The sequence below is a fragment of the Saccopteryx bilineata genome, chromosome 7 (assembly GCF_036850765.1).
Source record: "Saccopteryx bilineata isolate mSacBil1 chromosome 7, mSacBil1_pri_phased_curated, whole genome shotgun sequence".
Taxonomy (NCBI): Eukaryota; Metazoa; Chordata; class Mammalia; order Chiroptera; family Emballonuridae; genus Saccopteryx; species Saccopteryx bilineata.
The window spans coordinates 109,606,383-109,617,572 of NC_089496.1; the positions used below are offsets into that span (position 1 = coordinate 109,606,383).

General features: G+C 49.3%; 1 protein-coding gene across 1 annotated transcript in view; it reads right to left on the reverse strand.

The window, feature by feature from the left end:
• The window catches only part of ADAM12 (ADAM metallopeptidase domain 12), a 311,461-nt gene extending 300,947 nt beyond the window's left edge, over positions 1–10,514 (reverse strand). The window contains 4 exon segments of the mRNA XM_066240397.1: positions 9,545–9,705; positions 9,707–9,919; positions 10,032–10,221; positions 10,490–10,514. Coding sequence (XP_066096494.1) covers positions 9,545–9,705; positions 9,707–9,919; positions 10,032–10,221; positions 10,490–10,514 — 589 coding nt within the window.
• Between the last annotated feature and the right edge of the window lie 676 nt (positions 10,515–11,190).

Here is an 11,190-nt window from a genome sequence, read left to right on the forward strand (position 1 = left end):
CACCTGGCATATTCTGCTAATAGTGGGCAGAGCAATGTGGTGACTAGGAGAATCAAGGATCCAGTGTTGGGGACAACTAGTTCTGAAAGCGTGGCGCCCTGGGTTGACACGGACAGAAAGCCTTCCCACGACGACCACATACAAATACTAAATAAACATAATGCAGCATTTTAACAGTTATAGACATGACTAAACCGAAAAGAAAAGGAAATCACCAGGACCCATTAATATAAAGGGACCTCACAGCCACAGCATTAAGACCCTGCCGATGCCACGAGAGTCCATGAGGTGCAGCAGACACGGACCCTCAGTCTCGGAGATGTCATTTGAAGGATGGGAGGTAGGCTCTCCATCACACGGCACGGGAACAGGAGTTGGGGTCCTGCAGGACAGCCCTTCCTGAATTCAAGGGGCGCCTGTCACTCCCCTATATGCACAGGAGAGACCGCAGAGTGACCGTGTCAACCCGGAGAGCTGGTGAGAGTAAAGGAGTCTCCCGAGAGAAATAAAAACCTCCAGCCTCCGCCGCATGCACACGGAGACCAAAATCATGAAAACCATGTGGGGCAAAATTTCCAACGTGAGAAATTAACACGAACGCTGGGCTCCGTGAGATCCTTAAAACAACTGTCACAAGACAATAAACTGCTCCACGCGGACCTTTTATATATAATCTGAGGTGTACGGGACTCCCATGGAAAGGGGAAGGGGACGTAAAAAGCAGTTCACAATTCTAGATGGCAAGAAAAGATAATCCATGCCAACACAGCCCAGCACCCTCAGCACGAGGTGACAGGATAATCTGAGAGGGACGGCAACACAGCTATCCAAAAGTTTTAAAGACAGCAGCACACAGAGAAACCCATAATGGAAGCTCATGAAAGGACACTACTTGTAAAAGACCTAGCAGGCTTGGGGACGGTGTAGGTAGAACAAAATAAAGCTTCCATAAATGAAAAATGCAACGTCAGCCCATTGACCACAGAAGCAGCGTTCAGGCCCAGCGAGAGAGAAACAGCGGAATGGAAATGCGAGTTGGAGATGTCACCGCCCGGATTACAAAGCGGAGTGACGAAGAGACAGAGAGAGAAGCTAAAGACAGGATGCTGCAGGATAACGTCCAAGTCCCTTATGATAAAAGTTACAAAGAGCGTGATGGAGAAAATAAAGACAAGACAGTGATTGAAGAGATAATGGCTAAGGGATTTCCGTAACTGACAACGGTTCCAGAGCTCAGCAAGGCCTTCTACACACATTAAAGGGAAGCCCTTATCAAAACACAGGATCCTCGAGCTATAGAACCACACACCAAACACATCAACAACAAAGAGCAGTCTTACGAGCAACCAGGAAAAAGGCAGGTTTAGTGCAAAGGGACTATCGTTCAACTCGAGACTTCCCAACAGTGGCCGAAGAGGCCAGAACACAATGAACGGGTCCTACCTGCCGAGGGGCAGTTCCCATCAGCCCTGATGTCTACACGTAGCTAAGCGAACATGAACGTGCAGGAAAAATTTCTTTGAAGGAAAAAAAAAAAAGTTTTATTGATCGATTTTTAGAGAGAGAAGAAAGGAGAGAGATACATTAATTTGTTGTTCCACTTATTTCTGCGCTCATTGGCTGATTCTTGTCCGTGTCCTGACCAGGGACCCAACCTGCGACCTCAGCATGTAGGGACGCTGTTCTAACCAATGGAGCTACCGGCCAGGGCTAAATAACCTTTATCTTGAGAGCTTGAGCAGGGCCAGGCGAGATACAAAGCATTTTCCATGTACTATCTCATTTCATCCTCCCCGCACCCCTCTAGGGGCAGGTCCGATTACGGTCACCTTTTCATAGAGGGAGAAACAATGACTAGATAATTTGTCCGAAGTTCAGTGTGACCGAACCATCATGATTTGCTCAGCACCGAGAGGTTTTCTGCCACGTGAGATTCTCAGTGTTAAAACTGGGTAAGTCCTGATGACACAGATTGGTTAGTCACCCTGTCAAGGTCACCTGGCAGGAATGAGGGGGCAGAGCTGATATACAAACCCCAGCAGGCTGACCTCAGTGTCTACCCACTGCACTCCTAGTTGGCCACCAGCCCAAACACTGAAGACTTCTTATAAGGTGTAGGAAACTGAAAACAGTGTGATATTAGAATTCGGATAAATAAAGAGTCTAACAAAACAAGAAACCCAGACGCGTCTGCCTATATTTGGTGTTCATTAGAAGTGGGAAAGGTACCTGACCTGTGATGGCACAGTGGATAAAGTGTCAATCTAGAAACACTGAGGTTGCCGGTTCAAAACCCTGGGCTTGCCTGATCAAGGCACATATGGGTATTAATCCAAATTCGGAGGGACCCGAAATATGAAAGACAGGAGCAAGGTCCATCGTTTACACATTAGAAGTGGGAAAGGGTTATGTTATTTATATGGGGAAATACAGACACTAATGTCATACAATAAATAAAGAAATTCAAGTTATACTGAAAGTGAACAGCAAAAAGTCAAAATTTAGAAGAGATTATTTGGGCCCTGGCTGTGTAGCTCTCTCGGTTTGGGCGTCATCCTGAAATGCTTAGGATATGGGTTTGATCCCTGGTCAGGGCACATACAGGAAGCAATAAATGAATGCACAACTAAATGGAAACAACTCCATTGTTTAGAAGAAAAAATCTCCTTTTGAGCTTAGGAAAGAGAGAAAGACTTCCTAAACCAAAATTTCAAATGAGAAAATGGGCAAATGATGAGACTAGGTCTTTCAAAGAAGAAACACAAAAAAACAATGTAAACACAGAGTCTTAGTTTCTCGTAATGAGGAAAATGCCGATGAAAGCAACACACCATTTCATATTGAGCTCGGCAACATTTAAGAGTCTGAAGATGCTCTGATGCTCCGTATCATGAAAACAGGGGTAGCCCGAGCTGTCTAACAAGGAGGAATGTAAACTGGCATACCAACGTAGAGAGCAAGATAGCTGAATACACTCACGTAGAAAAGCAGCCCACTCGACAACTCCAAGACTCATTTGTAACAGATTCTCCAGAGCTCAGGCCTGTATATGGGTAGATAGCTTCAGAACAGTGGTTCCTTAAGCTTAAGGAGGAGGAACTGGATGGGTTAGAACAGGGGGCTGTGATCAATCTATCTTTAACATGTTACGTGTTTTTAAATTTTAAAAATTCTGAAGCCAGCATAGAAATCTGGCTGGCAAGAAGATGGACGCATAGTTTATTCTATGTCCTTTCCTCAACTTCTAAATATTCTAGACTTCTAAAATATTTCTTTCCTCAACTTCTAAATATTCTAAGCTTCTAAAATATTTCATGTTTCATAGGAGAATAGACAAGGGGGCCAAAATTCTTTATTGATCATCTTTTTCCACGATCGTATCTCAAATGACACGAATACCAACCAAAAGAATTATTTTAGCTCAGAAGTTAAACTGCACTTAGAATGCCTCACGTTGGGACGTCATCTACCCCAGGAACCGGTTGCATTTAAGATAAAACACAGACCCTAAGTTCCGAGACTACCAGATGGGCCAGGATTTAAGAAACAAAAACAGAAAAAGCAAAACCAGGTTCTCGGATGACGCTCAGTTTCATGTGAACCATTGGCCTCACGAGAAAAGGCCAACATCCTATCCCGGATTCAGTGACGAATAGAGCAAAATACAAAACACGAGCTCTTCTGGTCCAATCGCGGGCCGGGCTCGCGGGCCCTGCTGGGGGAGGACTTGGAGGGGCGCGTGGACAGCTCTGAGACCGGGCCGCCCGCCTGACCTGACTGCGGAGGCCAAAGCTTCCAGAAGCGAGGGGAACAACAGGCAGGAGGTCCAGAGGGACCCTGCGGAGACTGCCCAACGCTAGAGGCAGTTGCCTAGAAGTGCAGCTCTTCACGCAGCCTTGGAGTGACGTCTCAGCTTCCAGGGTAAAGCACGGCCGTGTGACGCCGACCTACTCAGCTCTCCATCCTGCCTGCGAGTCAGAGGCACGGTGTACTGGACCGGGATAGAGTACAAGGGGCAGGATGAAGTGGCGGTCTGTCGGTGAGTGTGATCTCCCACCAGGGCGTTCTGACTGGCAAATAAGGGTCGTTTGAACTGCACTACCGTCCTGTTTAGAAACCTCATTGCTGCAGACATGATAATTACTCCAAAGCCTGTGCACAGGGGTTTGGAACGTGGATCACAGTGAGGTTAGGTCCTCGTCTCTGCCGTGAGATGACCGAGGGACAAGCCTGCACCTGCCACTCAGTGACTACTCCCCGCCGGAAGCCCCGGTGTCCTCCTCTTTGCGGTGAGGGTAAGGACAGGACCAGCCGCAAGACCCTCCGGGGAGGACTGCACGAGACAGGGCATGCATAGGTCTCAGGACAGCCCCCAGCCCCAACGCACTCCATGAACACCCATCTGAAGAACTACATGCTGGCAGGAAAACTTGAGGTTTAATAAAAGACTTCAAAAACACCCACAAAGAAACAGCTACTAAAACGCACAGACTGCTTCCTAAAACCTCCTGTCTAGATTCTATCAGCTGCACTTTCTCGACCCCAGAGAGCGGCTGATGAAGGGACTATACACAGCCCAGAGCTGCTCCACACGGCTCCCGGTGGGCGTCCAGCCAGAGTCTGCGGGCTGGCCACTTGGCCGGGAAGGAACATCTGAACGTGTTTCTCACACCTGTCTTCGTAAATTACAGATCCTGCAGGAACACTTCAGCTTAAACAGGCCTCCGGAACACACTCTGATACAAAATTTAAAAAAAAAATTTTTTTTTTCTGCAACTGTAATGAGTTCATTATAGCATCGTGTACACCAGAAGAAATAGGCTTTGCTTCTGTAGATGATGTTGCTACATTCCTTGAAAAAAAAATTAAAACGAAAGCTGTACAGTCCCCACAGCTGCAACAGCTATCTAATTAGGTTTATGTTGACTTTGAGTATTTACAGATCTTCAAAAAAAGTTTCAAAACACTTAAAAATGGATGTAATTTTTGTTTCCACAAGGAAGGAATAAAAAAAATAAAAAGTCAAGTGGGAAGGGTGGGGGAGGAAACGTGTCTCCAGGCAGAACGCGCAGCGCCTGACTTCTGGACGGACGGGCAGAGCTGAGGGTGCTAATACTCAAAGTACAAAACAGAGAACTAGAGGCAGAGAACGGGTAAGGGAAAGCGGTCCAGCTTTGGCAGACGGAGGAGGAGAGACGAGTGGCTGCCTAGTCACAGAGGAGAGAGAACTGGAGCCCTATTGTCTGGACAGAAGGTGGGATGGATGAGCAGGACCCCGGAAAGGCTTGGGAGTGGGAGGAAGGGGCACCGCCGGTGGCCAGTACCAGGGGGCGGAAAGACCGCGCCAGGAGCAGTGAGCGCTCTGGAACCCCTACAGACGAGGACATGGATTTCCTGGAGACACTGCAGGAGACTTCTGTGCTCAAGACCCAGGCACAGCTCAGAATAGGGAGGGGTTGCTTGGTACCAAACTGAAAACAAGGTAATGTAATAAAAGCATAAAAGAGTGAAGCATCCACGTTAACCCTGCTTTCCTAGCGGAGCTGACAGACCCTGCAGCCGGGCTCCCACATCCTCAGCAGGGGGTACAGGGTCCCTCCCTGGGGGAATGGAGCAGACTGAGGAGGTGGCCCAGGCAGTGATGCACGGAGGTCCCTTCAGCAAAACGTGTGCTTTGGAAGTTCACAGAACTTTCCACCGGCCCTTCTGTTGTCTCATTATTAAATATAAACAGAGCCAAAATTCAGGCACTTGAAGAAAGTCAGAGACCTCCCCAGACGGGGGTGGGGAAGAATCCCCATGCTCGCGTGAGAAGAAAGTGAGCTAACAACGAGTAAAAATAAAATTACACTCAGGAGTTCATAGAAATCTTGCATCCATTATTTTAAAAAATGAACAGAATACTAAAAAAAAAAAAAAGATGGAACGTTCATAGAACAAGAAGCACCCCTTGGAAATTAAATTATCTGGTAGCAGAAATAAATAACGTGATTCACAGAGCTGGAAAAGAAAATTAAACTCTCCCAGAATGTAGATGAAAAAAAAATAGGCAGGAAAATCAGAGGATGTTTTCAGGAGGTCGGGACATCCGGCTGATGGCAGTTTCAGATTGAGCACAATAAAAACCACACGAATGAACTCATTGAAAAAAAATCACACAATAAAGTCTACCAGTCACGAATTTTCAAATTGAAAGGCCTATGGAGTTCCCAGCACCGTTTCTCACAAGAACTTAGTGAAAGCCCATTATCAGGAGATGCCAAAATACTTTGGATAAAAAGATGATGGAAGTTTTTCAGAAAGGAAGACAGGCCACATGCAAAGGCTGGTCAAGGCAGCAGAGGGCACAGGAGAGATGAGGGAACATCTCATGAAATATTGAGGAAAGAGGACCTCCCCTCGGAATTTTATACCTAAACACACAAGCAACCCAGAGTAAAAAATATATATCGACATACTTGTGCGCAGACACAGTCTAACCTTCCTTCCCACTCTCAGAACTCGGTTTGATTTGCAACAGCTGAAAATATTTACTTTTCTATCTTCCCAGGCAGCTGGTAGTGGCCCCGTGTCACAGTTTGGCCGGGAGGAAATCGGCCGCAAGAGTTTCTAGAAATATTCATACTTTCCTGACGGAACGGATTTTGGCTGGCTCCGCTTTCGCCTCTTCTGCCCTGCTGCTTCCTGGAATGCAAACACAATGCCGAGAGATGCAGCAGCCATCACGAGACCAAGAGGCAGGGAGCCTGAAGGCAGGAGTCAACATCTCAGCATGGCAGATGCAAACAGAAGCAAGAGCTTGGGCTCTGAACAGTACCGCTCACCCCCTTCACTGTGTCCGTCATGGCTGTGTGCTATGCAGAAGTCAAGAAAAAGTTTTTTTTTGTTTTTTAAATTGCTAGAGTCAGGTTTTCGGTTATTTGCCGGTGAAAGAAAGCATTCTAACAAGTTCTCAAAAAAAAAAAAAATGTCACCATCCACATACCCATCTTTGGGAGGCTACCAGAAAACGTGATCCACAAAGTAAATAAATAAATAAATAAGCTTTATAAATTTTATAAAGTAAAGTGACTTCCCTACTTTAGAAATCACCATTGCTGTGGGACTGGTGGGCGGTTAGAAAAGTTTACTCCTAACAGAGATACAGAAGCAGGCGGTAGGTGTGAAAAGGTTGACTCCCCCTGGATTAGGTTGTCCAGAGCTTTGGATTTGCTTTCCGGAGAGCCATCGCAAGCCCCTGGGGAGTTTTAAATAGGAAGCCTTCATGATCCAACTCCTGGTGGAAAGACGACTTTAGCCGGGATCTTGGGAAGAATGCCCTGTACAGGGACAGGCAGGAAAGCCAGGAGACCCGAGAGGAGGCTGCCCTGCTGGGAGAAGGCAAGAAGATGGGAATGTATGGGGAAATCGGGGGCTTACAGAGAAAGAGGTGCTAAGAAATGACTCTCTAGGCGTTCACCTGAGGCGTCTGGAGAAGGCAGAGGACGTTGTCACTGAGCTGGGAACACCGGGAAAAGAATGAATCCCGGAGCAGAGGGTTTGGGGTCTAGGGCTCTGTTTTGGACCTGTTAGGGCTGACATGCCACAGAAGGATGCCAAGTAGGCAGCAGTCCTGGGGCTCAGGGTAACCAACACACAGGGAGACAAAACCCAGGACCTATACTCTGCCTTTAGCAAGCAGTAATTCCTCCTTTTCTTTGCCAATACACAGAAGTGTTTCCTTGTATATCTGGATTTTTAAACAACATCAATGCTATCTATACGTTGGGGCACTGGTTGATTTAAGACTTGATATCGGGAACCCAGCAGTAAAAACGCAGTGATTATCCTTGGATAAGCACATGACCCCCATTCAGAATGCTGAGAGGTCTGATTGGCTTTTTGTTCTGAGTGCTGTCTATCCTAAGGGGGGAAAATAATCTCTCCACCAAAGCTGCAGTCATAAAATAACAAAAAGCCCCCCTCATAAAATATTTTCTCATTGTTAGTTTCATTTAGTAAACATTTTCCTCTAAACAAAAATATCATCCCTGCTCAGTGAACTTCTGTTTATGGGGACAGAGCATGTGCGGGTAAGCTAACGGACACCTCAGGCATTCTTTAAGAGTCTTAGTTGTTTTTTGGGTTTTTTTTTTAACAAGTTATTTCTCGACAAACTTTTAAAAGGACCAATTTGTACAAAAGTCTTTCCAAAACACTTTGGAGCACTATTATTTTTATGTGCAAATCAGAGTTATTTAACTGAACAGTCAGCAGTATTCCTTTGCTGGCTTCCCCAGGGCTCCTGCATTGCTTTGTGCAATCCTTTGATTTAATCATCAGTTCCCAAGTCGGTCTTCCTTGCTGTGCGGATTTTAACTTGAGAGCTGGGTTTTAGCCACATTACAGTAGATGCGGTGGGGGAGGGAGATTGGGAGGGATAGAGGGTAGCAGAGGCAATTGCAGAATAAAATGTACCATAAAGTGGTAACAGTTCGTGATTGAGGCCAGTTGGGGAAAAAGAGATGCTTGTGTGTAAAATCATAGAAATCTCGATTTGGAGGTCAGGACCAGTCATGTTATTGGTAGACCGACAGCGCCTCTAGCGGCAGAGAGACAGACAGCGGCTGGAAGATGGGGAGAGGTGAGAAGGGGGAACATCCGAATTGTTAACAGGACACCTGCTGGGCGAGCGAGTCCTCATGCAAAAAGAAAGGTTCCTCAGGTGCTCAGCTGTAAGGAGATAGAACTCGAGGAAGGCTAGACTTAACCACAATATCCACACTTTAACTTCGAAGTGAGTTGTCTCTTTGCACAAAGTTGATTTAAGTGTTAATTTATGGCCAAGAAACTGACGAGGTGGCAAGAGACGGGAAAATTCTGCTCAAATTTGGCCACTACTGATAACAGGAGAGTGACCCGGAATTAACAAAAGATGGTAAGAAAACAAGAGTCAATTTTTTTTTGGTTTGTTTTTGAGATGGAGACTGCTGCGGAACACAGCAAGCACACCTGCGGAGAAGGGGATGGCTGACCTGCGTGGTGATTGCGCGTCCCCCACGTGTATCTGTGGGGAGGAGGGGTGGGTGGACAGAGGACCTTGTGAAGGGTAGACTCAGAGCCTGGAGTGGGGGGAAGTCACTAAAGGACAGGGTAAGACGACCAGATGCGCATTATCCCTGGCGACACGTGTAACTAACTAACTGTCAAGTGACACCCAAGAGGGAGGGGACACGGGCGGGCGCGCAGCCCCAAGGCTGAGCTGTCCGGGCTACTCGCTGGGGCTTCCAGGCCCCGAACCAAGTGCTCCCTCCTACCCCGGGAACTGGCACCTTGTGGTGGTGGTGGGGGGGGGGGGCGGCCGGGGGTGTCCTCCCGGTGCCGGTAGGGCTCCGCTGTGCACCACGGAGCGCGCCTGGCTGGGCAGCCCCGCCCATTCGGCGTCCCCCCAGTGCTGTGCGAGGTGCCCCTGCAGGCGAGTGCCCAGGCAGCGGACGACCCCAGTCGGCAGACGGGAGAGGAGAGCGGGAGGCCGGCAGTAAGCTGCCTGGGCTCTGCGGCTTACCTCGGGCGGCGCGGGGCGCCAGCAAGGCCCCGGCCAGGGCGAGCAGGAGGGCGCGGGGCGCAGGCAGGGGGCGCGCTGGCATGGTCGCCAACCTTCCGTGCAGCAGCTCTCGGGGTTCGGTGGCGAGAGCGCACCATTCCACGCGGGCGGCGGGCGGGGGCGGCGTCGCGACCGGAGGGATTTCCTGCTGCTGGGAGTCAGCTCCGAACCCTTCGCGCAGCGCCCGCGCCGCCGACGAGCTAGTCTAGGCTTTCATTAAAAAAAAAAAAAAAAAAGCCCCCTCCCCCCCCCCCCCCCCCACCGTGTGTGTGCGCGCGCACTGCTCTGGCACGAGCCAGCCTTGACCGTTGCAGTAAATGAGCAAGCTGTCTGGGTTGGCCCGGGGACCAGGAAGATCGTTAGTGAGAGAGGGCAAGCCTGTGAAATGGATCCACGGCCAACAGTCACCGTCTCATTACCACGGAACAAATTATGGTCTCCCCCGCACCCCGCCCGCCGGCGGCGTCCCGCGGGTCCTAGAGACCGCTCAGGGTCCCCGCCAGGGTCCCGCCCAGAGCCGGCGCTCGCCCACCTCTGGGGCGGCTCGATGCAGGGCGCCTCCGGGCTGCGCTCCCAGCGGCACAGACGTGGCCCAGAGCGCACACATCCCCGCCCCAGGATGGTGTGGCCGCAGGGCCCTGGGCACCAAAAGCACACGCGGCTGCAGGGTCCAGCTTTTCCAGTCTGAGGCTGGAAATGATGACTCCGGCTGCTTGCTCCCCGGCTCGCTGAAAACCCGCGGAACGCGGGGAGCAGATCTGAAAGAAGGTCCCCAGCCCAGCGGGCGGGCGGTCCCCTAAGCCTCCAAATGGACTTAGGGGTGCCTGAGAAATAAACCTGGATTTGCAGCCACCCGGCATCTGGGCATTAAGCTTTTGATGTATTGCTTTAGATTTTGCGTGTTACACATGGGCTCGTGTTTCTTTTCCATGGCGTGGCCCCAGAGAAAGGCTTTTGATGATGTTTCCCAAACTTTCTTGATTATGAGAAATATCTGGAGTTATCTCTTAAAAAAATACGGGGCCAGGGTGCAATTCCATGCCTTTGGAATGAGACTCCCAGAGCACGAGGTGTTTGGAAAACACTAGAGAAGTGAGTAGAGGGTTTTTCCTTCAAACCCCAGTCCTCCCTGGCTTCCACCTTCCCCGCCGGAGAGCCAGGCTTAATGTCAGTTTCTAACAGAACTTGTTGGCCTCTGGGAACCATTGGGAGCAGCAGAGAAGGGGGCCACAGGCTAAAGGAGCTGGATGTCTCAGGGATGGTTGTCGCCCTCCTTGTGGGGCTGGGGTGATTCCCAACCTTGGTAACTTCTTAGAACCCTAAGGGTTAAGGAGCTAAGTGGCACCACCACCAACCCCATCCCTGCCCAGACTATTTAACTCAGAATCTCCTAAGTGGAGGCCAAGCCCTGGATAGTTCTCAAAGGTCCGAGTGATTCCACTGTGGAGCCAGGAAGGTGAACCATCTGTCTTAAGTCTTTCCTGACCACGCCCCATTGTCCCAGGCGGCCAACGTTTGAGGGACAGCTTTCTTGTACCATCTCTTCCTCCTAGAGTGTAACTTCTCTATCTCCCTCCCACTCCCCAGGTCAAACCCCTCAACAAGGT